Below are 16,286 nucleotides of genomic sequence, written 5' to 3' on the forward strand. Positions count from 1 at the left end.
GTGGTGAGACTGCACCCTGTCAAAAGCGGAAAACTTGCGAGACCCAGAAAAACAAGGCAGTCCTGCTGAGTTCTGGCTCTCACAGGTTTCACTGTATTTAAAAAAGCAAGTCTAGACACACTGATCCAGGCTTAAGGTCTCCCCTGCACTCCTGCCCTTTACCGGAGTCCCTGAAAGGACAGCTGGGACATGGACTGCTGAGTTTCCTGGGCAGCCCATCTGAAACGAATTCACCCAACAAGGATTTACCAACCACCCACTATGTGTCAGGCACTGTCCTAGATGCTGAGACCAAAAGGGAACGAGACAAACGAAAGTTCCTGCCTTCACGGAGCTAACGTTCTAATTGGGGGGGGGGGGTGTCTGAATAACACATGAGAATCAGCACAAAGTCAGTTCTTAAGAGGCAGAGACGGAGTCCTGGTGGTACGGTGGTTAAGCACTCAGCTGCTAACAGAAAGGTCAGCTGTTCAAACCCACAAGCCACTCTGTGGGAAAAAAGATGTGGCAGTCCACTTCCTTAAAGATTACAGCCTTGGAATCCCTACAGGGCAATTCTATTCTGTCCTACAGGATTGCGATGCGTCAAAATTGACTTGACAGCAATGGGTTCTTTGGTTTGGATAATCACTTCATTTGCATAGTCTACAGTCACTTCATTTGCATAATATATTGGCCAATCACATACCAACCACAGGGCAGGCTGCAGCCCAGGACCAGAGAAAAACTATCAAACCAGAAGTTGTTCACAGCCTACCCAGGAAATGTAACAAACCCTCTGGAGTAGAGAACTAGGGCAAATATAACCCTTCTGGGCTTAGGGAGAAAAATCTCTCAAGCTATTTTTCCAAAGAACCAAGGCAAAAGGCCACATAAAGGAACTCATTTCACCATAAGGGGAGACAATAAATGAATACATCAAACGTGTTAATATGCCAGATAGTAGAAAGAGTTAAGGGGAAAAATAAAGCAAGAGATAACAAAAAAAAAAAAAATTTTTTTTTTTTTTTGATAGGGAGAATATGTGTGCAAATGGGGGAGGGTTACAATTTTGTAGCCTTCAACTAATAGGTTCTTGTCAAGCGGACTAGCGAATTGAAGTCAGCCAGACACAGGGTTAAAAAACAGAAAGGTTTATTCACAGTTCGCAATCTGGGAGGCAGGCAGGGTCTCATGACCTAAGGCTGCCAGCTCCCTGCACTAGGGAAAACTTGCTCCTTTTATAGGGAGTGACATACGTATGCATGAACAGTGAGGAGAGGGTCTTCAGTCTTGTGATGTGCCTGCAGTCCACATAACTTTTATGAATGAGTTTTTGCACACAGCTCTAAAAATATTGCGCACAGCCCTAAAAATAATGGTGACGGCTTGCTACTGCCACCCTAGAAAGGTCGTATAGGAGGTAGATTCAGAGTTAGTGTGCCTGTGCCTCCGCCTCCTGCCAGGAGAAGAGAAGAAACCTGTGGAATGAACCAATCATGGTGAGTGCTGTACGAGTTGTTAACGAAAACGTAGCAAGAGCAGACTCTTCTGAAAAACAACTATTATGGGATGGGTAATAACCCTTAATAACCCTTTCATGACTGTCTGCTTCATTCCCTCCTCTAATACGTCTCCCTTTAATGTAAAAGGGAAATAGGGGCAGAGGTCATTCTTCTCTAATTTCTTGAAGCTGAACAGGGGTGTTGGTCTTGGTCTATAGGGCCCTCACAGAATTGACTCAGTTTTATTTGGAGGGATACGTCAAAAGCCTTGTTGGAACATCATTTGTAAATGGAATTTTTAAATCCTAGAAGGCACAAATCTAACAAGCAGCTTGAATATACAGGGACCAAAGAACAATAAGAGAAGTGCAACCAGGGGACCTAACAAGGGAAGAAACCAAGTGAGTGAGGGAAGTGTACTTTTTACAGCCTGCCATATAGCCTGGGCATTTGATTCCTGGTTAAAATTATGGAGCCACAAACCCTGATCATGTATCTTTTTCACATTGATCTCAACCTGGCCAGAGGAATTTATGTATGTGCAGCAAGAGGTGTTTGCTACTGCACACATTCCTCCTTGTTCTGCCAACAGGCAGTCCAGGGCAATCTGGTGGTCCAAGACCACTTTGGCCAGGGAGTCTAAGGATTTTTGTTGGGTCTCTACTGCCTGGTTTGTGGACCATGCTATGGTCTCAATGGTCTGGGTTAAATTTTTTTAAGTAGCCTCGTGATAGGTGAATACTCGCTAGGGGTGAGCGAGCATTCCTATGGCAGCTCCAATTCCTGCCAGAATCAGTGTTATAGCCCGTTTGTGTTGGGTACCGTTTCAAGGAACAAGGATCTGTAGAAGTCTGGGTTGGTGTTAAGAAGCCTAAGGTACATTCTCCCCCATGAATCACAGGATCTAGACACTCAAGGACCCACCCATCAGAACGATACTTAGGTAGGAACTGCTAGGTGGTGGGGAGTAACCGCACACCCAGGCATATCCTTGCGGGGCACAGAGAGAGTTGTTCAAAAGCATAGTGGTCAGATTATTTCGGGCCTCCCTTAGCCACCTGTTCTCAGAAAGATTTTGTCCCAACAGGCCAAAATAGCCCGGGCCGGGGGAAAAAGGGGGTGTGTAGGCCCGACAATCCCACTGGAATGAATTACAGGACTGTTTTGCCTTTTCTCCTTGGACGGAGGTGTTGAAGTCGAGCGCCCAGCTCTCCTCCTCCCAAACACTCACTAGACAAACTCCCTTGACCTTTCGTACCTTGCTCATGGAACAACATACCTGAACAGTGCTGTTGGCATTTTTTAAGGAGATTTCACAATCCTGGAGGCGGGAGACATTCCAATTATCCATTAAAGTTAAGTTTTCTATCTGGGCCTGGGCCCTGATGTAGGTCTTGTTTAGTGCCCCTTTAAGCCAGATGTTGAAAGACATGCCTGCTGGGTAGGTCTTGTTGAGAATTCCTGTACAGTTAAAGCCAACTGTAGGGGATTTAGCGAACGGGAAGAGCAAGGGGTCTCTGGGGGGAAAGCTGGTACAGTTGACAGTGGGGGGTGGCACCTGTGAGTAGTTACTCACAGGGAGAATTTGGAGGTTCCCTGATGTTTCTGTGGGAGGGGAAAAACATATCCAACATAAATGAAGTGGCTGGTCTTCACTGATGGCTTTTGAAACTTGGTAAAATTAATTATTTTCCCAGCTTTCGGAGCCCTGTGCCCAAGGGGATAGTATAGAGAGACCCAGGAGGAATGTAAGAAGGGGTTTCATCTTAAGAGTTTTCTAAACATAAAAGCAATTCTTGAGAATTAAACCTTTAACACCAAAGGAAGTAAGTGTACCCAAAAACGGGCAGCTGATAAGCAAAGGCCACAGTATTAGGCAAAGAGCTACAGCAAATGCGATTCCTAAAACGTCCACTACATTCATTATTAGCAGAAAGTTTTACTTATCAGATCTGAGCCTTCAGACCAACAGCTTGAGTCCTTCCCGTGGATCTACTGTCCAGTCAGGCTCCGCGATCTTGTTGTCTGGTTCTCTGGTACCAAGGCTTGTTGGGGCAGCTGTTGGTTTTACTCGGGAAGAGCAGACCCATGGTTTTGTTCCTTCAAGCTTCAGAGAAAAATTTATGGTTAGTAACACCAAATAGGGTCCCTCCCATGTCAACTGGAGGTCTCAATCCTCCTTCCAATGTTTTAACAAGACCCAGTCAACCTAGCAGGAAGAGGTCTAAGGGCCCATCAGGTGGGTCCAAAAGCCTCCAAGCCACATAGTCTTTTATTTCAGTTAATGAGGCTTGAATTTATGAGACAAAAGTCCTAATCTGACCTTTAGGATCTACTTCACTGTTAGGAAACTGAGCACAATCTATTCGGAAGGGTCTCCCATACATCATTTCATAGGGGCTTAAACTAAGCCTGCTTCTGGAGGCTGGAAACCCTGGTGGCGGCTGCTAACCAAAAGGTCGGCAGTTTCAATCCGCCAGGTGCTCCCTGGAAACGCTACAGGGCAGTTCTACTCTGTCCTATAGGGTCACTATGAGTCAGAATTGACTCGACGGCGGTGGGTTTGGTTTTGGTTTGGTCTGGGGGCTATCCAAATCCTCAAGAGAGCCAGTGGTAGGGCCTTTATTCATTTTAGTCCAGTTTCTTGACATATTTTTGCTATAGTTCTTCAGATTATGATTCATTTTTTCTACCTTTTCAGAAGACTGTGATCTCCAGGCAGCACATAGTCTCCAAGTAACGTTGAGAGCTTTTGATACCTGTTGAATTACTTCAGAGACAACAGCTGGCCCATTGTCTGATGAAGAACGATAAGCATGCTGAACCCTAGAACAATTTGTTCTAACAGAACCTTTGATACTTCAAAAGCTTTTTCCATCCAAGTTGGAAATGCCTCTACCTAACTGGAAAAAGTGTCTATAAATACTAGGGAGTACCTAGTTTCCAGGTAACCTTAGGCATAGTTGTAAAATCTACTTGCCAATCTTCAGCTGGACCCTCTCCTGTAAACTGGACACCAGGGGATGGAACAGGCCATTTTTAGGGTTATTTTGGATGCGAGTGTGGCATTGTCTTTGAATTCTTTTTATGATCCGAAGGAGCTTTTTCCCTGCAAAGTGCCTCTTAATCCATCTGGCGGTGGCCTCCTGTCCCCAACGGGTGGCTTTGTATAAGGCCCTCAAAATGTGCCATGCTGTGAGTCGTGTTAAGTCGGTAATTCACGTAGGGTCTTTTATACCACTCATGTGACTGACTGGTTGGGGTCTAGTGAAAATCCCCATTCCTGTATTAACTCATAATCCTGCTCTGTGTATGTTGAATTAAAGTATTCCTGAGGACACAGAATGATCAGGCCCTCTACTGACGGTGGTTCTTCAGTCTGGGACGTCCTTCTAGCTGCTTGTTTTGCTGAGAAGTCAGCCAGAGCACTACCCCTCACCTCAGGAGTGTTTTCCTTTTGGTGTCCCTTACAGTGAACTACTGCTACCTGTTGAGGCATCTGAATGGCTTTCATCAGTGCCAAAATCTGTTCCTCATGTTTTATCTCTTTATTTGCTAACGTTAAAAGTCCTCTTTCTTTTCGTATTGCAACATGTGCGTGGATTATCCTAAAGGCATAACAGGAATTGGTCTAGATTGTCAGGGTCTTACCTTCTACCAAGGTTAGGGCTTGGGTTAAAGCAACAAGTTCAGACTTTTGGGCGGAAGTCCCTACAGGCAGTGGTTCGGCTTTGACAACCTGTGGGGATTCGACGAAAACAAGAACATATCCAGCCTTCCTCTTTCCTTCTTCTACGAAGCTATTCCCATCAACATACCATTAAAGACCTTCCTCGCAAGAGTGTCTCAAAGGTCTGGTCTGCTGGAGCACGTTTCTTCTATCGTCTGCAAACAATCACGTATTAGAGGAGGATTTTCAGGGATTGGCAATGCTGTGGCTGGGTTTAACTGGGTTCCAGTGACCAGAATTACAGCTGGGTTGTCTAGTAGGATGGCTTGGTATTTACCCTATCGCCTGTGGTCAGCCATAGCCCTCCTTTTTGTTCCAGAAGGCCAGTCATGGTTTGAGAGCTGTGCACGGTCAGAGGCTGGCCTAGAGATAGTTTTTCAGCCTCTAGAATTAATTCACAGGCAGCTGTTACTGCCCCCTTAGGCAGGAAGGCCATCTCTGTGTGGGCAAATCCAATTGCTTGGAGAAGTATCCTACGGGTCTCTGGTGAGGCCCCAGGCCCTGGGTAAGGACACCCAGGGCCACCCCTTTGCGTTCATGGGTGTAAAGATACAAAGGCTTTTCCAAGTCAGGGAGTCCTTTAATAACGCAGCCTTTATTTCCTCAAAGGCCTGTTGACACCTAGGAGACCAAATGAATGGGTCTTCATCCCGCTCTTATGTAGCTTTGTAAAGGGGTGTTGTTATCAGTCCAAAGTTTCAGATCCATATTCTACAAAACCCAGCCATGCCCAAAAACTCTCTGAGCTCCTGTCTGTTTGATGGTTCTTGAGTGGCACAAATGGCCTCCTTGCATGTGGGTGACAGGGTTCGAGTTCCTTGTGATATGAGGAATCCCAAATATTGGACCTATAGCCGGGTATCTGGGTTTCTTCCTTCAACACTTTATATCCCAGCTTAATGGTATTGTGGTTGGAGGCCTTATGTCCTTTACTGGCAATGAGAAGAACGTCAGCATACTGGAGCAGGATGCCCTGCTCTAATTTGAGGCCCTGGTGATCCCGACTGAGTGCTTCCCCAAAGATGGCTGGGCTGTTTTTAAATCCCTGGGGAATTACAGTCCGAGTTAATTGGGACTTGTGTCTCATGATGTAGTCTTCCCACTCAAAGGCGAACAGTGCCTGGGATTCTTGGGCAATGAGGATGTGGAAAAATGCATCCTTTAAGTCAAGCATGGGGAAGTAGTTACAGTCTCCAGGTATTACAGCTAGCAAGGTATAGGGGTTTGGGACAACTGGATGGATACCACTTGTGATTTCGTTGACAGCTCTCAGGTCCTGTACCATCCCGTATTCCCTGTCGGGTTTCTCTTCCGGCAGGATGGGTGTGTTGTATTTCGCCTGGCATGGTTGAAGCAGTCCTATTTTCAAGAATCGGGTTACCACTTTCTGAAGTCCCTCTTGAACCTCTCTTCTCATGGGATACTGCTTTAGATTGGGAGTTCTAACCCCTTCCTTTAATTTGATTACCACCAGGACTGCAGATACTGCTCTCCTAGGCTCTACACTAGCCCAAACAATGGGGTCTACTGCTTGCTGGACGTGCTCTGGTATGTGGGAGGGGTCTTCTATCCCCTGAGGCAGGAAAACTGCTCGTAACTGCCAGCCCTCCTCAGCTGCAGTCTGGATTTGGATAACTGGGTTTTTAGTCCCATGAAAGGAGATACTGGCCCCTAATTTGGAGAGCAAATCTTGTCCTAATAAGGGGGTTGTGCATTCTGGTAGGTACAGGAATTAATGAGTGAGACTGGAGCTCCCAGTCGTACATATAGCCGGCTTTAAAAAGTTCTCATAATTTACTTTTCCTGACACACCGACAACTGGAGTCCTTTTGGTGCTCAAGGGTAAGGTAAGGGGATCACTTAAAACCGAGTGGGTAGCCCCTATGTCTAAAAGGAATTGTATTGGCCTTCCCTCTATTACCGAGGGCTCTTCAGGGGGATATGGTGACAGTCTCTCCCATTTTGAGCCAGTCTTTGGGAAGTCCCCGGCCCCATCATGGTTGGGGATCACTCACCATGTTTTGCCGGCTAGCCGTGTTCGGGGCATTCATTTTTCCAGTGTCCCTCTTTATGACAGCAGGCACACTGGTCCCTTTTCAGGGGGCCAAAGTTCTGCTGGTGGGTTTTTTTCCATTCTCTTGATTCCAATTGATGTGGTGAGGGGAAAAGTTTGCCAGTCAAGACTGCAGCCAGCACGGTAACGTATTGTCTTGCTCGGTGAAGTCTCCCACTGCTCTTATTCCTGGTCCCTATTGTTAAAAATTTTAAAGCTATTTCAACTAATTGAGAGATAAGCATACCTGGTCCTCCATCCAATTTCTGGAGTTTTTTGTGGAGATCTATAGAGCTTTGTCCTCTGAAGATGATATTAACCATTCGTTGATTCTCAGTAGCTTCAGGATCCATGCCAGTGTATCTCTGGAAGGCCTGGAAAATTCTGTCGAGAAACTCAAAGGAGTTTTCTTTAGGTTCCTGAATTACTTCATAAATTTTTGAGAGGTTTTTCTGTTTCTGTATCCTCGTTTTAAGGCCTTCTAGTAAGCACTTTCTATAATTTTTTTTTTAGTAAGCACTTTCTATAATACTTCAGCCTACTCATGCCCTCCTTTGAACCGTAATCCCACTCTGGGTCAACTCCAGGGACTGTGTTATCGGCTGGCAGTATGTCAGGATTTTGGGGGTCTTCATTGTGTTCATTCTGAGCAAACCATCTAGCCTTTTCCAAAATTATTCTCCTCTCTTCCGAAGAGAGAAGAACTGCCAACCAGGGGCTGGCAATCTGCCGAGGTGGGCTGATGGGCACTAAAGGTGACGAAAACACATTGTGCATCTTTTGAGGATCCTGATGGTATTTTGGGAAATTATTTTTCCACTTAAACAAATCTGAAGTGGTGAAGGGGACCTAATTCTCCCACCCGCTCCTGTTCTGGCCAGTGCCTCTCTCTCTTTTTTTTTAAGAGAAGGAATTTAATATGGGCAACTAGTTAAAACAAAATGAAACAAAACAAAAAACAAGCCCATTTCCGCTGAGTTGATTCTGACTCACAGACCCTATAGCACAGAGTAGAACTGCCCCATAGGGCTTCTAAGGCTGTCATCTTTATGAAAACAGACTAACACATCTTTCTTCCCTGGAGCAGCTGGTGGGTTCAAGCTACCAACCTTTTGGTGAGCACCCAAGCACTTTAACCACTGTGCAACCAGGGCTCCTCAGGCAACTAGTCAGAGAGGGGTTAACCAGCTGCCGTAGAGTTGATTCCAACTCTTTTTGTTTGTTTTTTAATTTTTATTGTACTTTAAGTGAAAGTTTACAAATCAAGTCAGTCTCTCACACAAAAACTCATATACACCTTGCTACATGCTCCCAATTGCTCTCCCCGCAATGAGACAGCCCACTCCCTTCCCCCACTCTCTCTTTCCGTGTCCATTTTGCCAGCTTCTAACCCCCTCTGCCCTCTCACCTCCCCTCCAGGGAGGAGATGCCAACACAGTCTCAAGTGTCTACCTGATCCAAGAAGCTCCCGGTGCCTCTCTTAAAGGGAACTGGCCCACTTCTGGATCACCCTCCTTGTCAGTACTCCGGCTAGTTGAGGAAATGGACTGTCCCTGGTCAAATGTAGCACCATTGTGGGTGTGAGGTTGGAGACAATTCCTGTTTCTGGGGTCCCAGGATCGGGGGAGGCCGCCCCTGAGGCCCCGGGGCCAGGGTTGGCGGGAACCACTTGGGGAATCTGAGGGTAAACAGGATTATATGGGGGTGGAAGTCCCAGCACGACATCAGACTCTTCTGCTTCGAGAACTTGTTTGACTTCTGATTAACCTGAGCCTTTAATTTCCACTGCTGTAGTAATCCCTGCTTACGACAGAGTCATGAACATTTGAACACAGGGTGCCTCATCCCACTTATGGGTCTTCTTACAAAACCAACCTAACTGCAAAATGCTGTTATAACGCAAACTTCCCTCGGCTGCCCACTTCTCCTGGTCTTCTAAGTTATACTGAGGCCTAGACAGAGGAACCTCAAAAGCTTCCTTCTAGTGTCACCAGTTCTTAAAAAATACGAATGAGTCAAGGTCCACTCTAAGGGGGATGATTTAGGGACAGACTGACCAGTGCCCATCTTGTTTATGGATCTTATCCCTTCTAATTAGTCAGCCAAGGGAAGGATGTGTTTGAGAGGCCCTGGCTATACAGAGGCGCAAAACTCAGTTACCCTGATAATCTCAGGTGGCGAAATTCAAGTACCACACCTTCCAGAGCCAATATTTGCAAGGAGTGTATCTTGCTCCAACTAAGTTGATATCTTATGTGAGACTCAGTATCTAAAATTAGAAAGAATGTTTCAGTACACTCCTCAGAAGAGAGAGAAAACCATCCTGCACCCAGAGGGTCCTGGATTTAAGCCAGTTGAGTCTCCCTAGCTAGCACACCAGACAAACGGCGGTGGCGGGGGCGGCGGGCGAGGGGGATGCAGGACACAAAACAATATTCCTCATCCAGATCCTGACCAAAAACATGCAGGGGTCGAGACAAAAGACCCAAAGGAGGCCTGTGCTCTCGTGTGGTGAGGACTCAGCCCCAGGACAAAACGACAGTCTCCCCAAGTGTCCTCCGGGTGTGGGGGTCAAGGGCTGTGCCCTCATGCAGGTGGGGACTCAGCCCCAGGACACAGGGAGAACACCACAAGGCCTAATAACACCCGTTACTGAGGACACAATCCACCACTTAGTAGCTACTCCAAAATGAAACTTAAAAATAGGTACCTGTTTCACAGTGCTGTCGGAATGTTTCTGTTCTCCAACAGGGGACTCATGGGTTGTCCAGTCCGGGGTTGGTGCCGCCCAGAAAGTCTTCCCCGCCCAGTGAAGGGTGGAGGGTGCCCTTCGGAGGAGGTTTCAGGACCTAACTTACCCTGAGCTGGAGTCTCCACTGAGTCCCATCTGGGGTGCCATATGAAACTGTCAACTAATAGATTCTTGTCAAGCAGACCAGCGAACTGAAGTCAGCCAGGCACAGGGCTGGAAGAACAGAAGGGTTTATTCACAGTTTGCGAACTGGGAGGCAGGCATGGTCTCGTGACCCAAGGCTGCCAGCTCCCTGAACCAGGACAGATCTGCTCCTTTTATAGGGAGTTACATACATATGCATGAACAGTGAGAGGAGGACCTTCAGTCTTGTGATGCGCACAATCCGCATAACTTTAGTGAATGGGTTTTTGCATGTAGCTCTAAAAATACTGCACACAGCCCTAAAAAAAAAATGGTGACGGCTCACTACTGCCACCCCTGGAAGGTGATACAGGAGGTAGATTGGGAGTTAGTGTGCCTACACCTCTGCCTCCTGCTAGCAGAAAAGAAGAAACCTGGGGAATCAACCAATCATGGTGAAATGCTGTAAAAGTTGTAAGAAAAATGCAGCGAAAGTAGACTTTTCTGAAAAACAACTATTATGAGATGGTTAATAACCCTTAATAACCCTTTCATGACTGCCCACTTCAATTTCACATAGAGTGGTTGTCAATGGTCACAGAAGGCCTCGCTGAGGTGATAGAAAAGTAAGAACTTTTCATGCAGAGGGAACAGCATACGCAAATGCCCTGGGGCAGTGACGTGCCTGCCATTCTAGGGAATGGTTGGGGCACAGTGAGGGGCAGAAGAGGGGAGAAGATGAGGTCACACCGGTATTGGGGAACCTGCTCCTGCAGGGCTTTGTGGGCCTGCTTTCTGCCTGTTCCAGCCTTATCTTTTTGTCTTTTATGGAGTGAGATGGGAGCTGTGGAAGGGTTCTGAGATAAGGAGGGTCCTCACCTGACTCAGGTGTTAACACAGGTCCCCTGGCTGCCTGTGGGGAACAGGCTGTGGAAAGCAGGGAGACCAGTGAGGAGGCTACTAAAATAGCCCAGTTACAGGTGCTAATGACCAAAACCAAGGTTGGGGCAGAGGAGGAGGTTAGAAATGGTCAAATTTTGGGTTGATTTTAAAGGTAGAGCCAACACGATTTCCTTATGGACTGAATGAGAAAAATGTGCCCTAGCCCAAACAGCCTTAGACCACAAATATAAACCCACAGTCCCACAAAGTCAGCTTTATTTACCACGGCGATGAGGGAGACTGCACACCAAACAAAGGAAACGAGAGAGTCATTGGCTTTGAGAGCAGGGTGACGCATAAATGAAGCGGTATCTGAACAGGTTTGGAGTAAAGCAGGATTGTGTGTGAAGGGACCAACGTCAGGTCTGGATTGAGAAGGGGGCCCAGGGCCCTGTCTCCCTGGGGGCAGTAAAGGCAGATGTGGACTACTGTGTCCAGAAACCCCCTATCTGAAGCTCTGAACCTAGACTGTAAATAGAGACTGCTTCTCTTTGTCTAAGTGACTTAGACCCTCCAGGTAAAAGTGAGATGTTTTATTTTTACGGATATAATTTCAAACAGCAAAGTTTGTAATAGTCCATGATTTTAGAGAACAAAATTTCTCAGCGAGTAATAAAGCAGTGGAGCCCTGGTGGTGCAGTGGTTAAGACCTCAGCTGCTAACCAAAAGGTTGGCAGTTTGAATTCACCAGCCGCTCCTTGGAGACCCTATGGGGCAGTTCTACTTTGTCCTACAGGGTCGCTATGAGTTGGAATGGACTTGATGACAACAGCTTTAGTTTCTGGTTTTGGAATAAAGCAGTAGTCACTCAGAGAAAGGGAGCTGTGTCATTTACAGAGGCAGCATGTCCCTGGAAGAAATATTTTTTCCTATTAATTTCGTCACTGGCTTTTTCCGTGTCTGTTATTCCAACCCAATAAATGGGAGGGCAATTTTTTTTTTTTTAATAGCCCATGCTAATTTTTCATCCTTAAGTGTTTCAAGTCCTCTTCACTTTCAGCAAGCAAGGTTGTGGCATCTGCTTATCGCAAGTTGTTAGGAAGTCTTTCTCCAATCCTGATGCCCCATTCTTCTTGGACCCACGATCAACACCCATGGAAGCAGCAGTCAAGAAATCAAATGACGCACTGCATTGGGCAAATCTGCTGCAAAAGACCTCTTTAAAGTGTTAAAAAGCAAAGATGTCACCTTGAAGACTAAGGTGTGCCTGATCCATGCCATGGTGTTTTCAATCGCCTCACATACATGCGAAAGTTGGACAATGAATAAGGAAGACCAAAGAAGAACTGACACCTCTGGATTACGGTGCTGGTGAAGAATATTGCATATACCACGAATTGCCAAAAGAACGAACAAATCTGCCTTGGAAGAAATACAGCCAGAATGCTTCTTAGATGCAAGGATGGCTAGACTACCTCTCACATACTTTGGACATGTTATCAGGAGAGATCAGTCCCTGGAGAACGACAACCTGCTTGGTAAATTAGAGGGCCATCGAAAAACTAGAAGACCCTCAATGAGATGGACTGACATAGTGAGTGCAACAGCGGGCTCAAACCTAATGATTGTGAGGATGGCTCAGGACTGGGCAGTGTTTCATTCTGTTGTACATCGGGTCCCTATGAGTCGAAACCCACTCGAGGGCACCTAACAACAACACACTAACTTTTATTTTTTCAAACGTGAGAAAAGACAAACGTTAAGATGACTCCAGTCTGCGTGGCTGAAAGGATGGAGTAAGCTATTAACTGTGATAGGGAAAGCTATGGAAGGGTTGGGGAGACAAGGTCAGGAGCTCAGTTTTAAGTGTGAGACACTTCGAACTCATCGCGATGGCGAGTGGACAGTTCCATAGAAGAGCCGGGACCAACCTCTCATTTCCCTACATGCCTTACCGCCCTTTGCCTTCGCTCGCTCCATTCACTACCTAGTTTATCGTCTACTCCTGCTTATCCCGCATCTGCACCTCGGCACGTGCGGTCCTCGCCGCCGGGAACAGCGTCTCTCCACCTTGCTAAGCCCTACTCCCGGATGACACTCTCGAGGGGGACCCGGTGGCCCGCCTCGTCCCCGCAAGGCCCGCCCCGCGCTGGCGCTCACCCGCGGAAGCTCGCATGGCTCGCGGCGCCGGAGCAGTTCGGAGCCCGGCAGCACCGGGGCAGGGCGATGCAGCGTCGCGGCGTTTAGCCGGGTCGGCAGCCCGGAACCCGCCCGCTCGCGCGCCTCTCGCCTGCCTCACGTGACGGCCCGCGCGTCCTGTCAGCGCAGGAGCAGGGAAGGCGACGCCTGCGTGCTACGCGCCCCGACGCGTCGCCACGGCTACGTCCTCGTCGCGTCGCGAACGGGGAAAACCACGCACGTCTCCGTAAAGCCGGCTTCCGGTGTCGTCACGGCGTTTCTGAGCTTGCGCCAACCGAGTGGCTTGGCCGCCAATCTCTTCCGGCTCCACCCTGCGCCTACTTCCGGTGGCTGACAAAGGCGCGGTTAGTCAACCTGGGTGGCCGTGAAAAGCGAGGTGAGGCGGTCATAGCCTTACCTCGTAAAGTGAAACATGTATGGCCAGTGAATGAGACAAACGCAGACTGGATGAAAAGCACCAGCACGTTCGATCAGAGCAACAAGTAGGCTCGAACTCAGGTCCTTCCTATCAAAGGCGGTACCCTTAGCTGAGGCTCCCCCGCGCTGGGGACTCCGCCCCGCCTCCTAGCCCTCATTGGTCACAAGTGCCGCCCGGCAGCCCTGCGATTGGCCAGACCGGCGGCCCGCCGCGTCCAATAGGCGGCGGCGCCGGATTTCCCGCGCCCTTCGCCGTTCGAGTGGGTCTTGCCGGCAGTGGAGGTTGATGCGCGTAACGGTCGCCCGACCCCGCTGCGACGATGGCGGCCTTGGGCCCCGGAGGCTACGCGCGGAACGACGCGGTCGAGAAACTGTCGTCTGTCACCGCGGGGGTTCCGGCGAGGAGAGGCCAGCCCTCCCCGCCCCCCGCCCCACCGCTCTGCCTCCGGCGGCGGACACGACTCACGGCGGCGCCGGAGGACACGGTGCAGAGCCGGGTGAGAAACTACTTGCCCTACCCATCCCGGTTGCCGGCTTCCCTGGGCCGCCCCTGGTCCCGCCCCTGGTCCCGCCCTCAGCCGTTGGGCCCCGCCCACCAGCCCGGGCTCTTCCCCTCCGGCTGCTCCCTGGCCCCGCCCTCCCTAAGCCCCGCCTCCCCAGGCGAGGCCCCGCCCGCCTTGCTGTCTCCTCCCCCCGGGTCCTGCCCATCATTCCTAGCCCCACCTCTCAGCCCCTGATCCCACCCCCAGCCCTTGGGACGTTGTTGGCTTCCTGCCTGGTGCCGCCTCGCGTGCCTTCTGGGTTCTGACAATGGCCTCCTAGAGTAGGCTTCCCCAGCCTCCCTTAAGCTCACTCAATCACCTTTAGACGTTTCCTCTTGCACTTTTGTGGGCCCCGCCCCGCTGAGTCTTCGGGGTCTCTAACAGGGTTCAGGGAACGCTGGTGGCGCAGTGGTTCAGGGTCAGGCTGCTAACCAAAAGGTCAGCAGTTCGAATCCACCAGGCGCTCCTTAGAAGCCCTATGGGGCCGTTCTTTTCTGTCCTACAGCGTCGCTAGGAGTCGGAATTGACTCAACGGCAGCTGGTTTTTTGCCATGGTTCAGAGTCCCTGGGTGGTGCAACCTGATAATTGCCCGGCTGCTGACCAGAAGGTCAGAGGTTGGAGGTTAAGCCAGGGGGATAGCCTTCTGGAATATCGGGCATTGAAAACGCTGTGGAGCACAGTTCTGTCCTGACACAGTGAGGCTCTCATGAATCAGAATCCACTCCGGGGCGAGAAATGGTCCTTTTTTTTTTTTTTAAAGTAGGATTCAGCCAGAATCCTACCAATCCTAATTCTTTCTCAGCTCTGTTCAGCCTTCTCTCACTCCCTGCTTCTTCCTTCCTTTTCTTTACCAAGGTGGGATTCTTATTCCATATTGCCGCTCAAAACTATGAGGAAAATGTGAGTAATATTTGTAAAACCTCAGCAGTACTGGCTCCAGAGGGAGGGAGTACAGCAAAGTGGTTCCTTAAGTCGGGTAGTAAGTAGGAGTTCCTTTAGTGTGGCATCAGTTTTTAAAATTATCTTCCAACTCCTCTAGCTACAAAGTGTTTTTGTAAAATGGTGGTAATAAAAACCGTACCTTGGTGTGGTAGGGAGAGGAAGTGAAACGAGGACTGTGACCTGCTTAGCACAGTGCATGGCATCGGATAAAGGGTGGATCAAAACAACACACAACAGCTGCTGTGCAGTCAGTTCCAACTCGTGGAGACCCCATTTGTTTCGGAGTAGAACTGTGCTCCGTAGTGTGGCTGTGACCTTTCGGCGGCAGATTGCCAGGCCTTTCTTCCAAGGCGCCTCTGGGTGGGTTGGAACTTCCAACCTTCGGTTAATAGTTGAGCACTTAACTGCTTGTGTCCCCAGGGACTTGGTGGTAGCCGTTGGTGAGTCTCATTCCTTCTCAGTGGCTTCCTGCTGCACTCTGAATGTATCCCCTATTCCTGCCTGCAAAGCCAGGGCAAGTGGCCCCCTGCACACCTCTCTGGTTGCAGCTTCCCTGGCCTCCCTCACCAAGGTCCAGCCACACTGCCAGTCTTCTTTCTGCCTCCCTGAGGCTCCACGCTCTTTTCTGACTCGTAGCCTTTGTGTTTGGTCCGTCCTCTGCCTGGGCTTTTTGCTGCAGCATACCTGGCTGCCTCCTTCTCATTCCTCAAGTGTCAGCCTGTGGAGCTGTACTGTCTGGGTTTGTGTCCTCACCTCGCCACTCCCAGGTGTGGGACCCTGGGCCTCAGTGTTCTCATCTGTAAAATGGAGGTGATAATACTACCTTCTTCCTTGGATTGTTGTGGAGGCTTAAGTCTTTCATCCATATGAAAGTAGTTAGGTACTTATTCCATCCATATGAAAGTATTAGGTACTACCCTGAGAGGCCTTCCTGAACCCCAGTCTGAGCAGACACCCCCCTTAATCTCTCATCCTTCACCCTGCTCTTCATAGCCCTTAGCTTATCAGTTCCTGGAAGTGCCTTGAGAGCGCCTAAGCTGCATGTGACTGTAGGGGAGCAGCAGCAACGACTTCCGAGAGGCGGGCTAGCAGAGCGGGTGAGAGTGCAAGCCCTGGACTCGGACGCCTGGGCTGAGGATCTAATCCTGCGCTTTCTGTCAA

The 16,286-nt window shown here is 49.0% G+C and overlaps 1 protein-coding gene and 1 long non-coding RNA gene across 12 annotated transcripts in view; one reads left to right on the forward strand and one right to left on the reverse strand.

Annotated features, from left to right (window-relative positions):
* Positions 1-1,025: 1,025 nt before the first annotated feature.
* LOC126085326 (uncharacterized) lies at positions 1,026-13,539 on the reverse strand. Of its 10 annotated transcripts, none has more exons than XR_007519241.1 (5): positions 13,185-13,539; positions 10,126-10,232; positions 8,720-9,536; positions 7,515-7,651; positions 1,026-3,591 (listed from the first exon to the last, which is right to left on the reverse strand). It is a non-coding gene; the product is annotated as an uncharacterized LOC126085326 (long non-coding RNA). The 10 variants fall into 10 exon arrangements; XR_007519239.1 differs by lacking the exon at positions 7,515-7,651 and having other exon boundaries at positions 1,027-1,460; positions 2,764-3,591; XR_007519246.1 differs by lacking the exon at positions 7,515-7,651 and having other exon boundaries at positions 1,028-3,591; positions 8,720-8,945; positions 9,428-9,536.
* Positions 13,540-13,928: 389 nt separating this feature from the next.
* Positions 13,929-16,286, forward strand: part of WDR62 (WD repeat domain 62) — a 46,467-nt gene continuing 44,109 nt past the window's right edge. For both annotated transcript variants that reach the window (XM_049900572.1, XM_049900573.1), the window contains exon 1: positions 13,929-14,137. In XM_049900572.1, the coding sequence (XP_049756529.1) occupies positions 13,961-14,137 (177 nt within the window). In that variant the 5' untranslated portion in view covers positions 13,929-13,960. The remainder of the gene's footprint in view (positions 14,138-16,286) is intronic.

Source organism: Elephas maximus, chromosome 11, assembly GCF_024166365.1.
Source record: "Elephas maximus indicus isolate mEleMax1 chromosome 11, mEleMax1 primary haplotype, whole genome shotgun sequence".
Lineage (NCBI taxonomy): Eukaryota > Metazoa > Chordata > Mammalia > Proboscidea > Elephantidae > Elephas > Elephas maximus.